At 60.6% G+C, this 17,039-nt stretch overlaps 1 protein-coding gene across 2 annotated transcripts; it reads left to right on the top strand.

The window, feature by feature from the left end:
• Nucleotides 1–806: 806 nt before the first annotated feature.
• GGT1 (gamma-glutamyltransferase 1) lies at nucleotides 807–16,924 on the top strand. Of its 2 annotated transcripts, XM_010955441.3 has the most exons (16): nucleotides 807–1,133; nucleotides 3,612–3,811; nucleotides 4,035–4,104; nucleotides 5,796–5,968; nucleotides 6,465–6,629; nucleotides 7,228–7,358; nucleotides 7,507–7,593; nucleotides 10,606–10,798; nucleotides 11,114–11,271; nucleotides 12,219–12,368; nucleotides 12,775–12,911; nucleotides 15,451–15,638; nucleotides 15,744–15,871; nucleotides 15,967–16,079; nucleotides 16,147–16,260; nucleotides 16,601–16,924. In XM_010955441.3, the coding sequence occupies exons 5-16, from the start codon at nucleotides 6,469–6,471 to the stop codon at nucleotides 16,745–16,747; spliced, it is 1,707 nt and encodes a 568-aa protein (XP_010953743.2). In that variant the 5' UTR covers nucleotides 807–1,133; nucleotides 3,612–3,811; nucleotides 4,035–4,104; nucleotides 5,796–5,968; nucleotides 6,465–6,468; the 3' UTR covers nucleotides 16,748–16,924. The 2 variants fall into 2 exon arrangements, with proteins under 2 accessions (XP_010953743.2, XP_045372983.2); XM_045517027.2 differs by lacking the exon at nucleotides 16,147–16,260.
• Nucleotides 16,925–17,039: the final 115 nt, after the last annotated feature.

Here is a 17,039-nt window from a genome sequence, read left to right on the forward strand (position 1 = left end):
AGGAGCAGATGGGAGAGTGAATGAACGAATGATGGATGAGGACATGTAAGCCAGGGCCAGGCTAGTGGTGTGGTTCTGGCAGGCAGCAGGCACCATGAGGACCTCAGAGGCACCTGCAGGCCCGGGTCTGTGGGGGCACCCACCCCATCCCAATGGGCTGGGATAGGTGGGGACATGAGCAGACGGCCCCATCTTCTGCCCCAGCTGCCCCATGTCCTCTGTCAGCCTGCCTGCTCCTGATCCCAGAAAGTTAGGGGACAAGGAAAGACTCCCCCAGATCATGTGACTGCCTTCAGCCCTGGTGACCAGGGTGCTTAGAGTGGCGGCCTCTGGACATCTGAAGCTCTGAGGGTGGGGGAGGGAGCATCCCCTAACCCAGAGATGTAGGGAAATTTCAGGCCTGGTAGGACCCAGATGCTCACACTCCCGCCCCTGCTGGTGCAGGCGTCTGGTTGTGCCCCAGTGCTGTGGGACCCCTCTCTTCGTATCCTACATGGCTGGGAGCCTACCTCCTCCCAGGGAACCCTAAAACCCAGCCTCATTCAGCCCCACTGAGACCCTCAAAGCTCAGGTCTGTTATGCAGGGTTTGGGACCCCCCTGGACTCCAAGAGGCCAGCTGCTGGCCTGGGTCACACAGCCCCAGGGACAGGACAAGGAGCCAGTCCTCTTCCCACCTGGAAAGGTTCCTGTGCCTTTAAAGCCTCCCCCCACCCAGGCCAGCAGGGGGAGGGAGGGGAGGAGCTGGGCACTGGGGACTCGGCTCCGAGCAGGAGTACAACAGGACCAACCCTGCAGCCAGGTGAGATGGGGCAGTACAGGTTGCACTCCAGGGCTGTGTGACCTCAAAGCGCGGCTCACCCTCTCTGTGCTGCTGGACAGCGTAGGTGTGGGGAGGGCCTCCTGGGGGTGTCTGGAGACCTGGGTTCCAGCCCCAGCTCTCTTATGTCCTGGTGGTGCCCTGGAGGAGCCCCTCTTCCTCTCTGAGCCTTGGTTTCTGCATCTGTGTAATGGGAGTGAGCTGCCCTTCAGGGTGATGGGGGCGGGGCTCATGTGGTCTGACCCTGCAGAGCTGTCGCACAGAAAGGCAGAGCCTTAGACCGGGCCTGAGCTGGGAGCCTCTGTTTCTCATCCGGTAAGTGGGTCTGAGTCTGCCTGACCAGGCTTTGTCTGACTCTGCCACAGTTGTGCAGTGAGTGGAGGAGGGCCAGGAAGTGGACTTTTGGATTAAGAGAAACTGAGGCCCAGAAAGCTTTGACAACCTGGGGTGGGGAAGGGGTGGTCACTGGGGGGGTCCAGGTCTGCAATGGAGCCAGAGCGGTGATAGGGGAGCTGAGGTGCCGTGTCCTCAGGCCACACCTGCCCATCTTGGGCTCGGGTTTGTGGCTGTGGTAGGGGTGGGGCAGGCCAGTGGTGCAAGGTGTGATTGCACAACTCCAGGGGGCGCCCACCACCTTGTGGTCATCACGGGCATGTATAGCTATTTCCACAGGTTTCTGACTGGTTGTGGTTATTAAGTTTGGGGGCAGAAGCCTTTTTCTTATTGAGAATAAGAATTTGCATGAGGGTGGGCACAGAGAGACAGACCTCAACTCCAGGCCTGGCTCACTGTAAGCTTCCTGCCCGGAGCTGTGTTCTCGTCCCTGGAAGACATGACTCCTCACCGTGGCCGGGCAGTGGGAGGGAAGACAAAGGGGTGGGGGCGGTCGTGGGTCCGCCTGCCGGTCCATGTGCTTCCAGGGCCAGCTGACCTTGGCCGAGGATCTTCTACTGAAGCCTCACTTTGCTGCCTGCGAGTGGGCTTAGGGCTGTGCCTGGGTTCACCCCCGTGGCTCTAGGGTTGGAGGAGTAACAGAGAAACCTCGGGCTGTCTGCTCTGTCCCATTTCCTCATGCTCACCTCTCTGCTGTGTCCTGGAACCTGCTAGCTCAGCCTAGATTCAGCCCGGGGATGGGGGTGTGTGTGTTTGGAGGGGATGGTGCTGATGGCAGAGTCATCTGTGTGGGTGAGATTTGCATATTCCTGGGGATGGAGAACTCACCACTCTGTGTGCCTGGGAGGGGAGCAATGGGGTCTGGAGGAGACTGTCAGCCCAGACCCACTGCTGCCAGGTCCCCTCTCTGCCTGTGGGGGTGGGGAGCTGACTCGGACAGAATGTAACCACTTGACATGTGAGGGAGTTGCTTTCTTTGTTCGTACATCTTGCCTTTGTTGACACAGCCTCTGAAACGCCTTCCCTCTTGTCTCCCCTTCCTGGAACCTGCAGCTGCTCCTGGACTTCCCCTGAGCCCCGTGGCCAGCAGCGCTCTGTACTCCACCTCACCCCAGCCCAGAGTTGTCCTGTTAGGGTCACCTGTGGAGTCTGGGCCATCCTCTGCCCACCCAGACCTTCTTGCTACCTTCCTGCTGCTGCCGAGACTGCCCTGTCTCAGGCCACCCCAGGCAGGGGAAAAAAACTACTGGGCAGGCTCAGGCTGGGGACAGAACCCTGTGGCGCTCCACTACTGACCCCTCCCAGCTGACTGCTGTCCAGTGGAGCCACTTAGGCGGGGCTAAATCCCCTGATGTTTCTGGCTGGTGCCCAACCCTCAGGGACAGGTCCTGAGCCTTGGTCCTTGCCTCCTCCTTGTCCGTCTTCTCAGTCACCCTGGGCTGCAGGGGGGTCCAGGGAAAGAAGTGTCATGGCCCCCTCATCCTGGGGCCATCCTGGTTGGGGATTTCACGGCTGTGCATTTGGTGGGTTCTGTGCTATGCATGCTCAAGGGCAGTGGGTGAGGGGATAGGGCCGGTTCCGGCCACGTGACCAGGGCGTGCAGCAGTGTCTGGTCAGCCTCTCCGTCTCCTTCCATCTATCAGATGGTGCAGCCTTGCGTGGTCCTTGTGGACTAGATGTTACAGGTGGGGGCTTCGGGGGCTCCTGAACTCCTAGCTCCTGGACGCAGCTAGCTGGGGAGTGGGGTAGGGAGGCGTGACTCAGGAAGTGGCTGAGCCTTGTCCTTGGCAGATAAAGGCAAAGGGGCAATGGAGGGCAGTGTCCAAGTTCCCCTGGGCTGGGTCTGCAGCTACTCCTGACTCAGGACCTTGGTGGTGGGCTAATCAGGGATGTGCAGCAACTTAGGGCAGGCACGGGGTGGCTGGGTGTTCACTGGTGGGCTGTGTGACCTTGGACCTGCTCTGGCCCTCTCTGGGCCCCGCCTTTCGAGGCTTTTCAGGTGGTTTCTTGGGCCTGGATAGGTGGAATCTTCTGGACGTGAGGCCCTAGGCCTTGCTCCAGAGAGGTACCCTTGCCGTCCAGCTACCGGTCCAGGTTCTGGTCTGGTGCTGGTGGAACCTCTGCTGCACGACCTCAGGAACCATCTCTTGGACACCGTGTCTGGCTCTGGAGTTCAGATGCTCTGAACAAAGACAGGATGAGCCAGTGGGGGACCCAGCCTGGGGCTCACTGAGGGGCTTGCCCATGGACACCTGCCCTTTGGAGGGCACTGAATCTGGGGGGTGGGGACTCCAGCGTCTGTTACCACCTCTTTCCATCCCATTGGGGCCACACCCTTGGCCTGCTGCCACTGCCAAGGGGACCCTACAGGTCACTGATGACAGTACCTCCCACCTCCAGGGCCCTCCCAGGGCTGCATGAACTTAAAGTCACCTGGTGATAGACTGAGTCCCTGCACTCCTTGCTGCTGTGACATGCCGGCAGCCTCCGGCCGTCCTGCCTGCCAGGCTAGGCCGCTCTTTGAGGGCCGCCCACTCTCCACCCTGTTCTGAGGCTGTCAGCTGCCCCTCCGGGGCTGCTAGTTGCCCCTCCGGGACCAGGTGAGCCTGGGAGCTGCTCTGGCCTCTCCTTCTCCTTTCCTGTCTCTTCCGCTCCTCGGAGGGGTCCCCTTCAGATCCCAGTCCCAGTTCCGAGGCCCCCTGAGGAGCTCTGCAGGGGCCGCAGGCGTGGCTCTGGGCAGCTCCCAGGAGTGGGGGGGCCCTGGCCCGCACTGTGGCTGCGACTTTCTCAGGGAGACGAATCTGCCTCTTCCTCCCTGGCCAGTGACCCAGCCCAGAGCTGTCTTCCAAGGAACAGAAGCTCTCTTGGGCCCTCCACTCCCTCCAGGCCTCAGGTAAGCCCACCAGGGTCACGAGGAGCAGTTTAGCTGTTTCCCTTCCTGACACCGATTTGGGTGATAGCCAGGCCTCTTTGAGAAAAATGTGGGGGTGGGGGTGGGAACGGAAGCACAGTCCCCTGCAGGGTGTCTTCCGCCGGGCTGAGGGTGTCAGGCTGGGCCTGGCCTCCCTATTGCCCTGCCCAGTGAGATGGGGATGTGGTCAGTGAGGCCCACCCCTCTTCCTGCTCCCTGGCAGTCTGAGCCTTGCTGGGTACCCCCTACCCTTTCGGGAGGCCATTGGGCCCTTGGGTGGAAGGATGGACAGACAGATGGATGAACAGGGGAGGCTGGAGCTTGGACCTCAGGAGGTCTTGGCTGGCTCACCCCAGGGACCTGAGGGGAGAGAGGAGGGCCTGAGAGGGCTTCTCAGCTGATGGTCCCAAGCCCGGGGGGGAAATGAAGGCAGGCCCCCAAGGTGCCCAGTGTGGCCTGACCCAGTGGACAGGGAGGACTGGGGGGCCTCCTTGGTGGGTGGGGCTTTGCCTGTGCCAGGGAGGAGGGCACTGGCCCCTGTCCTGCCCCCCAACCCCGCTGCCTGTGATGGGGAAGCTCAGCGCCTGGACACAGGTTGCGGCCCAGCCCTCCCAGCACGGCTGCCTCCATCAGGAGCCTTAACCCTGACCCAGCCTCCCTGCCAGGGCCCAGGGTGCGCCCTGAGGACTGTTAAGCCTGGCAGAGGACAGAGGGCAGAGGGCATGGACCGTCCTGGGGCAGTGGCAGGGGCAGGGCCTGGTTGGCATTTTGGAGAGAGCTCTCTGGCTGTTTGTTGGAGGACTGAAGGGCAGGCAAAGCCAGCGGGAAGGAGGGCAGGGAGGAGCTAGAAATGGTGGTGTCGAGGTTCGGTCAAGTCGTCAAGGTGGAGAGGAAGGCTGGGCCCTGCTGGGGGTGTGGGGTGGTGGTCTGCTGTGTGACCCCTGAGCCCGGGGAGGAGAAAGCCCTACCGTGCACGTGGGGGTGGGATTCCATCCTTAGACCATCCCTGGGATACCATGTCTGGCCCTGGAGTTCACACCCTCTGAATAGGGACAGGATGAACCAGAGGGGCCCCAGCCCGGGGCTCTCAGCAGACACCAGTCCTTTGGAGGGAACTGAGTCTAGGAGAGGGGAACCCCCTGCCTGCCTCTGTCACCACACCTCTCCTTCCCGTTTGGGGTCGCACCCTTCGCCTGCTGCCATTGCCATGGGGACCCCACAGGTCACTACCATCCCTCCCTGCACAGCCTGGCAGGCAGTCAACAGGGAAATAAACGGTAAGCCAGAGGCTGGCCAGCTCCCGTCTGCCGCAACAGGCCACCAGGCACCCCCAGCATCGCTGACGCTCACCTAACACTTGATAGTTTCCAACCTACTTAACCTTCACAACACGCCCCAGTGGGCCCCTCTGTCATTCCCTGGACAGATGGTCAGTGACTTACCCAAGACCCCACACAGATGAGATGGGCAGTCTGGCCCCCGTGCCTGCGGGCTCCATCCCCTCGGCTGGCACACTGGGCTTCACCCCCTTGGTCACGTGACAGCTCCCTGCCCTGCTCTGTGCTAACAGCCTCCCCTTGACTCCAGAGCTCCTCCGGAGGCAGCGACACCTCACATAGTTCCTGGGGAGGGCTGGGCCCAGCCTGCTCCAGGAACACCCTCTCCCTTTTCAGGAAGACAAGCCTTCTGCGTGGTCCAGGAGTCTCCCTGGAGCAGATTCTGTGGCCACAGGCTCCTGCAGTGCACAAGGGAGACCCCAGTTATTCCTCCAGCCGTTTCAGCCAAACCCATCTTTTGTGACCACCTACCTCCCTGGGAGGCTCAGGGCTGCCATCCGCTGAGGAAGGTAGGCCCTGGTCCCGCAGTGGCTGATCTGATGATTTTAGGAGGAGACTGTGGGTGTCCCCTTGGAGCACAGGATGGAAGCTGAACCCTACATTCTGTGGCTGGCTACTCTGGGGACCCCAGGACGGTGCCGGGGAAGAGTCAGGCCAGGAAGGTCCCTCCTGCAGGACACCTTTGCCACTGTGAGGAAACAGACAAGGCCCTGCAGAAGCAGGGGCTCCTCCCCAGAAGTGAGATCTGGGGGCTCCCAGGAGGGATCCCTGCTGGAGGTGGGGTTCCTGAGGATAAGCAGGAGGATTTGGGGGGCAGAGATGGGGCCAGGAACTTCCAGCAGAGGGAGTAGCCTGAAAAAAGGCCTGGGGCCTGGAGAGAGACACAGGGAGGTATTTCTAAGGCCTGACTTTGGGCTGTGCCTGGTGGGATGGGGGTCGGGGTGTGCCAAGGCCAGGCCGGCAGTGGTCCCCTGACCTTCGACTCCCCTGCCCCCATGCCCACAGAGCCATGAAGAAGCGGTATGTGCTGCTGGCCCTGCTGGCCGCGGCCCTAGTGCTCCTTGTCATCGGCCTCTGCCTCTGGCTGCCCTCGGCCTCCAAGCCACACAACCACGTGTACCCCAGGGCGGCTGTGGCCGCGGATGCCCAGCGCTGCTCGGAGATCGGGAGGTGAGTGGAGCAGGGCGTGGGGACACAGGCCCTGGGGTTTAGCCACTGTAAGTGGACCTGGGAAAGACCCTCACCCTTCTGGGACTGCTTCCCCCCTGGTAAACGGGCTGCCTGGATGAAGGATGTTTAGTGTGTGTGGAGCTGCCTGTCCTGTCCTTGGGCCTTCTTAGCACCTCTGGTCAGGGGAGAAGGGGACACCAGCCCCGAGAGCAGGGTGTGGGTCTCCCAGTGTCCATTTGAACCCTCTTCTCAGTTCAAGGGTGTCTGTCTCTGCAGGTAAACTCTGTTTCTTTATGCTTTTTTTAGACCCCTATCTCATATATACACAGATCAGTTCCTATTTAAAGACTTAAACAGAAAAAAATTAATAAAAAGTAACAATTTTCCATTTTTTTCCAATTATGAAAGTCACGTACATCTGCTTGAAGAAGCAGAACGTATGAAGCCCGTTGGTTTTGGAATTACATTAAAGCACACCAGACGATGGATTGCTCTCCCTGGGGCGGGGTGGCCAGGCGGTGGGGAGGTGGGTGGCGGGGTGTGCATCTCAGGCTGAGGAGCTCACGGGCTCTCACTCCCCGGTACGTGCGGCCGGCAGGGACGCGCTGCGGGACGGCGGCTCGGCGGTGGACGCTGCCATCGCGGCCCTGCTGTGCGTGGGGCTCCTGAACGCCCACAGCATGGGCATCGGGGGTGGCCTGTTCCTCACCATCTACAACAGCACGACGCGTGAGTGCCAGGCAGGAGGCGCATGGCGGGGCTGTCTGCCTCAGGCTGGACGTGGGCTGCGGACGCACAGCTGGGTGGCCACGGGGTGCACCCGGGTGGGGTGAGGGGCTGGTGTTGGTCCCACCTGCCCACGTGCTTCTCCTTCCAGGAAAAGCTGAGGTCATCAATGCCCGTGAGGTGGCCCCTCGGCTGGCCTTTGCCAGCATGTTCAACAGCTCAGAGCAGTCAGAGGAAGGTGAGGCGGATGCAGTGGGGTGCAGGCTTGGGTGTGGGCGCGGGGCTGAGACGAGTTGCTGGGAAGGCTTGAGCATCACCCCTCAACCCCAGTCTGGGGCTGGGAATGGCTCTCACAGTTGCTGATGCTCCCCCACCCCTCCTGGCCCACACACCCTCCATAATAAATGGTCAAGCCCATAATCACAGTGGGTGGAGCTTCTGTTGTTTCTGCTCAGGTCCCTCCAGGGCACCTGGTGCCAGCATGGGCACAAGATGATGACTATTACAACAGCTTGCACACACTGGGGGCCCCAGGCCAGCACTCAGCTCAGCTCTGTTCGTCGATGAGCCCCTTGAATCCTCCCTGTGTGCTTGGCAGGGGGAGCATGGTGTCGATGTCCATTTTACAGGTGGGGATGCCAAGGCCCAGAGAGGTCATGACCAAGATCACACAGCCAGATGGTGGTAAAGCTGGGCTTGAGCCCAGGCTGTGTAAACCCTGGGTTTTTAACAGGCATCCAAGCCATTCATTCATTTGTGGGGAGAGCTCTCTGGAGTAGGGGGCAGAGTCTTTTTTTCGCCAACCTGCGTTGAAGCCAGAGGCCCCAACTGCTCACGTAGCCGAGGGAAACCAGTGGCCACCAGAGGGCGCCGCCGCAAGGACCCCAGTGGATTGCGGGATGAGGTTGGAGGGGAGGAGGGGCGGGGAGCAAGGGCCGTCCTGAGTCTGATCCCCACTGTGGACTCTGCCCCCTGGGTGGGGCCCTGAAGGCTGCCGCTTCGGAATCCTCTCCAGCATATATGGAGTCTAAATTTTTACCCATCAGGAAACTCGCAATATGTAGAAAGGAAATCCTTCAGAGTGAGAGACTGCTGGAATCTTACAGACTTAGCATCTTTGGGTGCTTGGAAATCACATCTCTAACTCGGACTTGTTGAGGCATCAGGGGCTGTTCCCCAACAGATGAAATCAGACATTCCAGGTGGAGCAGGAAAGATAACTGGACGTGGGTGTGCCCGGGAGGCAGAGGGCATGTGGTTTCAGCAGGCGCCCGGGTCAGGACATCTGAGCAGAGACCCAGAGGCTGGGCCTGGGTGGGGCAGCCGTGCATGTGTTGGGAAGGAGGGGGTGGGAGGACACAGGGTCAGGCGGGACGGTCCAGGTCCTGTCCGACCTCATGGGTCATTGTGAAGACCCAGGGGACTTGGGTGAATCTGGCCTTCATCCAACAGGACTCCTCCGGCTGCTGCAAAAAGGGGGCCAAGCTATCTGTCCATCAGGTGACCTGTCAGGAGGTCATAGTGATAACCAGGGAGAGCTGAGGGTGGGGTTGGTGGCTGGTGCTGGCACACTTGGAGGGACTTGCTGTCGGGTTGGGTGTGATGTGCTTGCCAAGAGTCCCAGATGAGCTTGGGTCTATGCCTGGAGGCATAGGGTGACCCTAACAGAGACTGCTAGGCTGCAGGGAGGTGGGACTGGGCGACAGTCAGGAGTCGGGGTCTGGCGTGTTAGGTTTGAGATGCCTTTTTCAAGTGGGCAGGTGCATCCTCAGGTCTGGCCAGGAGGGGAGCAGGCCAGAGAGTGACTTTGGGAGTTGTCAGCAGGTAATGGAACCTGAGCGTGATGTGGGGGAGGGCCCCCAGAGTTAGTGCAGACAGAGGAGAGTGTGGGGGTCGCTGGTGACCTTGGTGAGGGGTGGCATGAGAGCCTGTGTTGGGCTGCACCCCGCAGGCCTGCAAGCCCTGGACCTGGCCACCCTCCAGACCGAAGAAAGAGCCCAGAGTCAGTGACAGAGAGACACCCCTAGTTTAATGGACAGGAGGTCTTACATGCCTGAAGCGAGATCCTGGAGCCACACCCATCCTGTGCAGCAGACGGGCAGGACCTGGCAGTAGTCTTTGTAGGGTGGAGGGTGTGGGTAGGGAGGTTACCAGTTACTAATTTCAGGTTGCTTACCAGGGAACCAGCAGAGGAACACACCCCGCTGATAAGCTGTCAGAGTGGAGATATTCTAATCTAAAGATTAAAACAATCACTAGCTTGGTTTGGGGCAAGTACATCTCTGTGATTAAGAGGGAATAGGATGTGGGTGAAGCCGGGGCTGACTAAATCGGGGGATGTACAGAACAGGAGGACAGCCATCTTGGGCGGCCTGGCCACACCCCCTGACCCCCTGATTGGCTGGAGGGCAGGGCAGGGTTTATTTAAGATGGGGGGCTTTGTGAGCCACGTGTCAAACCTTCTGAGATGCAAGGCTGTTGGAGACTCGTGCCCAACTTCAGGGCGGGAGAGGCAGCTCTGGAGCTGCGGCCACCACGCCTGGGGGTGACCGAGATAGCCCCAGTCATCTCAGGGGTGAAAGCAGGAGGGCGCCTGGGAGCAGGGGCTGTGGCTGAAACTTTCTGGGTCAGTGTCCGGCTTTAGGGCCCAGTCGGGGCAGCGGGCCCAGTGGGGAGCCTGGGTCCAGGGATCTGTTTCCAGTGGAATCATGGGCTCCTCAAAAGACACTGCTAGGACAGGGGAGAAGGGGAAACAGACCCAGAGACAGGCAGGGCAAGGGTTTGGGCTCAGGTCCCAGTTGGGACAACGGAAGAGCAGGGGCCTTGCCATGGGAGCCAGCCCAGCCTTGGGGATGGCCTGGGCTTCCGCTGGGGACTTTGGTGGGCTCCGGTGGAACCCTTGAGTCACAAGAGAGGCTTCGTGGTCTGGGAGGCTCAGCTGGAGAGATGGTAGGGGTCCTGGTTAATTATACTCTTGCTGCGCAGCTGTGAGCCTGACACAGGGTTTCAGACACGGTGGCACCCGCAGAGAGAGAAGTCTAGGATGGACAGCAGAACCCAGCAGGCGAGCCGCCGCCTCTCCCTCCTGTGCCCTCATCAGGCATCCCTGGCCCATTGGCTCTCCTGCCTGCCCAGTCCAGGCACGACCTCAAAAATCCATTTCCTTCCTGAGCCTCACAAGTCTCATCTGGGGATGTGCTGGGGGTATCCCCTGTGTGGACCCACTAACCGTGTCCCTCTCCTTCCACAGGGGGGCTGTCGGTGGCGGTTCCCGGCGAGATCCGCGGCTATGAGCTGGCACACCAGCGGCACGGGCGGCTGCCCTGGGCTCGCCTGTTCCAGCCCAGTATCCAGCTGGCCCGCCAGGGCTTCCCTGTGGGGAAGGCCTTGGCAGCAGCCCTGGAGAGAAGCCGGGCAGCCATTGAGGGGCGGCCTGCCCTGTGGTACGTCTGTAGTCCCTGCAGGGGGCGTGGCAGGTGACAGTGCAGTTTCAGGAATCCGGACTGATAGAGGGGCGGGGTCTAGGAGACCAAATCCCTGCCCATTCTGAGCCTGGTGGTGGGGTCCTGGCCCAGGGATCCCAACAGGCAGGGGACTCTAGGAGGCCTGGACTGGACACTGGAGGACAAGCCCTGAGTGCTGGGGCCACCCACCTGCAGACAGGGGCTCCATGTTCTTGATTCTCCTCGGAAGATGGGTGGGGTGGCTGGCTGAGTCAGCCCTACCTGCCTGCCTCACGGGAGCCCCCTCTGCCCCAGCGAGGTGTTCTGCCGGGACGGGAAAGTGCTGCGGGAGGGGGACCGAGTGACCATGCCTCGGCTGGCCGACACGTACGAGACGCTGGCCTTGGAGGGTGCCCAGGCTTTCTACAACGGGAGCCTCACAGCCCAGATTGTCAAGGATATCCAGGAGGCCGGTGAGCGGGTGACCTCAGGAGCCTGGGGCGAGGAACTCCACAGCAGGAACCCTGAGCCAGGGCCCAGAGACCTGGGTCCTTAGGTCCTACCTGGCCTGGGCACTGGGCCCTCGGGGAGTGCCTGGCAGAGGATGGTCACAATGGGTCTGCAGTCAGTGTCAAGCCACATGGATCCACAGCTCCTGGTTAGCTCAAGGCTAAGAGACCCTGCAATCTAGGAGAGAAAGCCCCAATGGGTAAATAAATGCAGGTGTAAGCAGGAGCCAGGATTGGGGAAAGCTCTAAAGTATGAATACCGGAGAGGTTCCTGGAGGAGGTGGCACCTGGATGGCAGATGAGGTTAGAGTTTGTAGGCAGAGAAAATAGTCTAGGGCCCTGAGAGAAGGGGTTTTAATTCTCCAGGAGGGTCACGGGGGATAAGAGTGGGCTTGGTGAGAGAGGCGTGGGAGGGGCTGCATGCAGCATCCTGCAGTTGGGACCTTGTGGGCAAGTTGTGATGGATTCAGGAGCCCCACACTGCCTCTCCCTGAGCTGTGGCTTCTTCAGGTTATTTTTATCATTGTGTCATGGAGGAGGGGCATTAGACAACAACCTTTACCACTGACGCCAGAAATTGGCCTGTAAAGACTTCATCTGTCTGGAGCTATTTCCCTGGAGAATTAAGAGCTTCCTTCCACCCACACATTAGTCGTAGGAGGAGGGGCCTAAGCAGGGGGGAGATGGGAGGAGATATTTCCCACTTGAAGAAGACTATCTGGCCGTCAAGAGGAGAGTAGTGGGACCCCGGGGCCAACAGGGCAAGCAGGTGAAGGGCACTGGCCTGGGCCTGGCCGTGGGGTGGGAGCACCATCAGGGAGGACCAAGGGGTGGACAGAGCACCCAGCTCGACAGCCCCCCCGATAGTGTGCCCCATCCCTGTGTCACCCCTGAGGGCTGTCCTGTTGCAGGGGGCATCGTGACGGCCGAGGACCTGAGCAACTACCAGGCCGAGCTGATCGAGCACCCGCTCAGTGTCAGCCTCGGAGACGCTCAGCTCTATGTGCCCAGCGCCCCGCTCAGCGGGCCCGTGCTGGCCCTCATCCTCAACATCCTCAAAGGTGAGCTGCCCTCTGTGGCCTGCAGGAGCCGCAGGGTGGGGACAGCCATGCGAGGGCTTGGGGCCCCGGTCAGCTCCCAATGCCAGAGTTCACGGCTGGACAGCTTGGTCCAGAGGGCACGTCTGGTAAATCTAAGTGTTCATCTGTGACCGCGTGGACCGGGTGGCCCTGTGGCTGGATGTGTGAGGCCCAGGCCCAGGGACCCTTGCTTCCTTCTATCCCTACAAAGTGGCCATTGATCTTGGTTATTAAACACTTGCCATCTCAAGGTGGGCCAAGCGGCTCAGGGAGGTGTCAACCACCCTCCCAGCACCCCCGCCCCCACTAGCACTCAGTTGTCCTGCCTCGGCTGGGATGTCCCGGGGATCCTGGGGCTGCTGACCCTTTCCCGGTTCTGCCCAATCAGGGTATAACTTCTCCCGGGAGAGTGTGAAGACCCCTGAGCAGAAGGGCCTGACCTATCACCGCATCGTGGAGGCCTTCCGATTTGCCTATGCCAAGAGGACCCTGCTTGGGGACCCCAAGTTTGTCAACATGACTGAGGTAAGGGGCAGAGACTGGCCTGCAATGGGCCAGGAGGGCTCCCTGGGGCCACCCCAGCCTTACTCAGGCTTTACAAATCCATTTCCGACACTGACTTTGGCCTTGGGCCTACTTTGTGCTGAGATGGACTGGTGACCCTGAGTTCCGGCCTCTGACCCACGGAGCTCACAGGGTGGGGAGCACTGGGGGAAACAGACTTGTCAGTAAGTAATTACTGCCCACCTCCTTCACACTCCAACCTCAGGACCTTTGCAGGTGCTTTGCCATCAGCCTGAAAGGTTCTGGAGTGGTCAGTGGTGACTGTGAGGAACCCACAGGAGTGTCCTAACCCTCAGGGGAAGTGAGAAGGATGGATTTGACATGGAGGACCAGCGTTTCAAGTGGGCAGAGACCCTGGCCACCTGCTCCCTGGTCACACCCAGGAGCTAACTTTCTAGTTCCAGGCCCAGCACTGCCCCACTACTCACCTGCCGGGTGCTCCGGCTTCATCCCCATTATGTCATTGCCTACTTGTGGCTCCTCATTCCAAGGTAGACCTGCAGACCCCCTCACACTGACCTGTGACCTCCCACAGCTGCCCTCCTGGGTCTCTTTTCTTTCCCAGAGACGATTTTGCACCCCCACCCCCTAGTGACCTGGTGTCCCTAGGGAGGGGCAGGGGGAAGCCTGCATCGCGGCCCCCACTGCCCTCCCTCCCGGCTGAGGTCGGCCTCCTGCTCGTCCACTTGCTGACTCAGCGCACCCTTCCTGGAAGGCTGCGCTGTCTCTTGGGTTCCCAGTCTGCCCTTTCTTGTGGGTCATCCTAAGATAGACGTTCTCTTGGGATTCCACAACCCTCCAGCTGCTGCCTGTCCCTCTGCCCTCCTTGGAGCAAACTTGGCCGACTCCATCCTCTCTGGAGCCCCTCCTATCCTGCCCTCCCTCCTGACTCCACCCCTGTGAGTCCAGCCCCAGCGTCCCCTTTGGGCCACTCCCAGCAGCATCTCACCCAGTTCACCAGCTCCTCCTCCTCAACTTTCTGTTTTGTGAAGTAGTAGACATTTTGGCTCATTCCTTCCTCTCTGCCTGTCTCAGCCATCTTTCCCTTGATAAACCCGTTTCCTCCTGAGTCAGTGGACAATGTGTCACAGAGATCCCACCTTCAGTTGCGTCTCCCGAGAGCAAGGACTTGTACACAAGACATGACTTATTGGACGCCTGGGTCGGGCTTTCCCCAAGGGTCCTGTCCATGTTTGCGGGTCCAGGGCCCGTCAGGCTCCCACCGGCACCAGCGGTTCTGTCTCTCCAGGCTTTTGCCCTCCGTGGACCCCCTTGGCTGTCTTGTTGATTTTAAGACCCGGGGCAGTTGTCTTGCAGGATGTCTCACTCCCTGGATTCGACTTTCTGAATCCTTGGAAGTAGGTTCAGGCTGAAAGTTTTCCCCTTGGGTTAGTCACTTAATCCACGGGTGTTGCTGGAAGTCTCCCGAGGCATTTATTCTGCTCGGCCTCCAGGAACTTTCCTCACTGGCTCCTGCATCTTCTCCCATCTCTGTCTGTCATCTCTTCTTTGTCTGCCCGTCCGGGCCTGCGGCTTCAAGCTGATGAGCCCATGCTTATGCCTCAGTCCAGCCCTGCCCGTGAACTCACACATCAGGTGTGGCGCGTCACCCACCTGAGACAGGCTTTCCAGGGTCCAACGAGCAGGTGTCCCAAATCAAGCTCCCAGCTGTCCCCACAGCTGCCCCTCCTGTAGTGTCCCTCTTTCCAGTCAGGGCCACTCTGGACCGAAAACTTTGGGGCATTCCTCTCTACCACCTGCTGAGACATCATCTCTCACCTGTGATGTCCGTAGCCCCCCCAACTTGGGTTCCACCCCCCACGGCTGCCAGAGGGATCTGTGAAAACACCTATCAGCTGTTCACTCCTCTGCCCCAAGCCCAGGTGGCCTAGAGCAAATGCCAAAGTCCTTATGGGGCCTGTAAAGACCTAAGGGATCAGTCCCTGCCTGCATCTTCAACCTCCTCTCTCCCTAACCCCATTCACTGTCTGCCTGTCACTCACAGGCCTGCCTCAGAGCCTTTGCATTACCATTCAGGCCTCATTTGAGGTGGCTCTTCAGATGTCACCTCCTCCGAGAAGCCCTCCCTGACCACTCTACCCCCACCCCGTCCCTCTCCACCCCTCTCACCTGGCTTGTCCTTTCCATCACATCCCTGTCTGCCTTTGTCTTCCTGCTGTGAGGGTGGAGACCTGCCTGTCTGTTCCCTGCTCATCCCCCAGTTCTAGGCATGAAGTTACAAGCTCCATGAGTGAATGAATGCATGCATGAAAAATGTGGTGAGAGTAGGGGCTCAGAGGACGGACAGACACTGAGAGCTGCTGGACTGCAGCAGAGACAGAGGCTGGAGAGAGGGGGTCAGATGGTCCACGTGACGCTTAGGGTGCAGGAGGGTTGTGGTCAGAGCCAGGGTCGGGGGCTTCCTGAGAGCTGCTCGCACAAGCCTGTACCCCCTCCCCGCCTCCCCCACCTCCTCAGGCCGGCTCTGGGGTCTCGGCAGGTGGTCCGCAACATGAGCTCCGAGTTCTTTGCCGCCCAGCTCCGGGCCCGGATCTCCGACAACACCACTCACCCAACCTCCTACTACGAGCCTGAGTTCTACACACCGGACGACGGGGGCACCGCCCACCTGTCCGTGGTCTCGGAGGATGGCAGCGCCGTGTCGGCCACCAGCACCATCAACCTCTAGTAGGGCTGCTGGGTGGCCTGGGTGGGCCAGGGGCTGCCACGTGGGGACAGGAGGGACGAGGCGGGCGGGGCCAGGCACAGCGGTCTCACCTAGCCGGTCGGCAGCTTCGGTTCCAAGGTGCGGTCACGGGTCAGTGGGATCCTCTTCAACGACGAGATGGACGACTTCAGCTCCCCTAACATCATCAACCAGTTTGGAGTGCCGCCCTCACCCGCCAACTTCATCATGCCAGGTGTGGTGGGGGGGCTTGGGCGAGGAGGGGGCTGGTGTTCCAGCGGGTGGCTGACCAGCACCTCTGTCCCCTCCCTCCCTCCCTCCTGCCGGCAGGGAAACAGCCACTCTCGTCCATGTGCCCAGCCATCATTGTGGGTCAGGACGGCCGGGTCCGAATGGTGGTGGGTGCCTCTGGGGGCACGCAGATCACCACGTCCACTGCACTGGTACGTGCCACCCCTGTCCCCCGACCCCTTGCCCTTGGGCCACGCTGACACATCCCCACACCCCCAGGCCATCATCTACAGCCTGTGGTTCGGCTATGACGTGAAGCGGGCGGTGGAGGAGCCCCGGCTGCACAACCAACTTTTACCCAACACCACGACGCTGGAGAAAGACGTGGACCAGGTGGGGTGGGGGTGGGGGAACCGAGTCACAGGAGGGCCACCCGGTATCCTAGAGTGGAGGCCTGGGTCTCCTGAGTCATCATGGAGGGGACAATGGTGACCTCTGCCTGTAGCAGGTGACCTTCACACCCACTGTCTGGGCCATCTTGAGCCCCCGGGCCATGAGAACCAGGCCACCTGCTCCTATGAGACATAGGAGGCCCAGCCGCCCCCAGCTTGCTCTTCCTGGCCACGTGGCTGGAAGTGGCACCATCTGGGTCTGTGAAGCTCATGACCGCACACGTGTGGTTCGGATGGTGTCTTGGGCCTGGCTGAGGTCCTGTGTCCCTTCCTGTCCCCAGGCAGTGGCTGCAGCCCTGAAGACCCGGCGCCACCACACCCAGGTCACTTCCACCTTCATTGCCGTGGTCCAGGCCATTGTCCGCACACCAGATGGCTGGGCAGCTGCCTCAGACTCCAGGAAAGGCGGGGAGCCTGCAGGCTACTGAGCAAGTGCTCAGGCAGGCAAGGCGGGCTGGTAGATTGCCCAGGGATGAGATCCCACCAGGGCTGGGAGGGGGACTTCGGGGGACGTGCTTCCCCTGTGAGCGGCAAAGCAGTGCAATAAACGGGGCTGCAGTGCCAGGCTCTGGGCAGTCTTGCTGGCCGGCTCCCGATTCCCTGGGCCTCAGCATCCTGTGTGAAGTGGGGCACTTGGCAGGGAAGGAGGGAGAGAGGGGATTTGATTCCACCTTGGGTGCTGGAGCCAACAACCTCCGCCAGGTGGGTGTGGTGGGGGCT

Source organism: Camelus bactrianus, chromosome 32, assembly GCF_048773025.1.
Source record: "Camelus bactrianus isolate YW-2024 breed Bactrian camel chromosome 32, ASM4877302v1, whole genome shotgun sequence".
Taxonomy (NCBI): Eukaryota; Metazoa; Chordata; class Mammalia; order Artiodactyla; family Camelidae; genus Camelus; species Camelus bactrianus.

Bases quoted from the DNA above. Each gene is read 5' to 3' on its own strand.
- GGT1 (XM_010955441.3), top strand. From the start codon at position 6,469: ATGAAGAAGCGGTATGTGCTGCTGGCCCTGCTGGCCGCGGCCCTAGTG. The intron at 7,359-7,506 runs GTGAGTGCCAGG...TTCTCCTTCCAG, and splicing joins CATCTACAACAGCACGACGC to GAAAAGCTGAGGTCATCAAT. The intron at 7,594-10,605 runs GTGAGGCGGATG...CTCCTTCCACAG, and splicing joins CTCAGAGCAGTCAGAGGAAG to GGGGGCTGTCGGTGGCGGTT.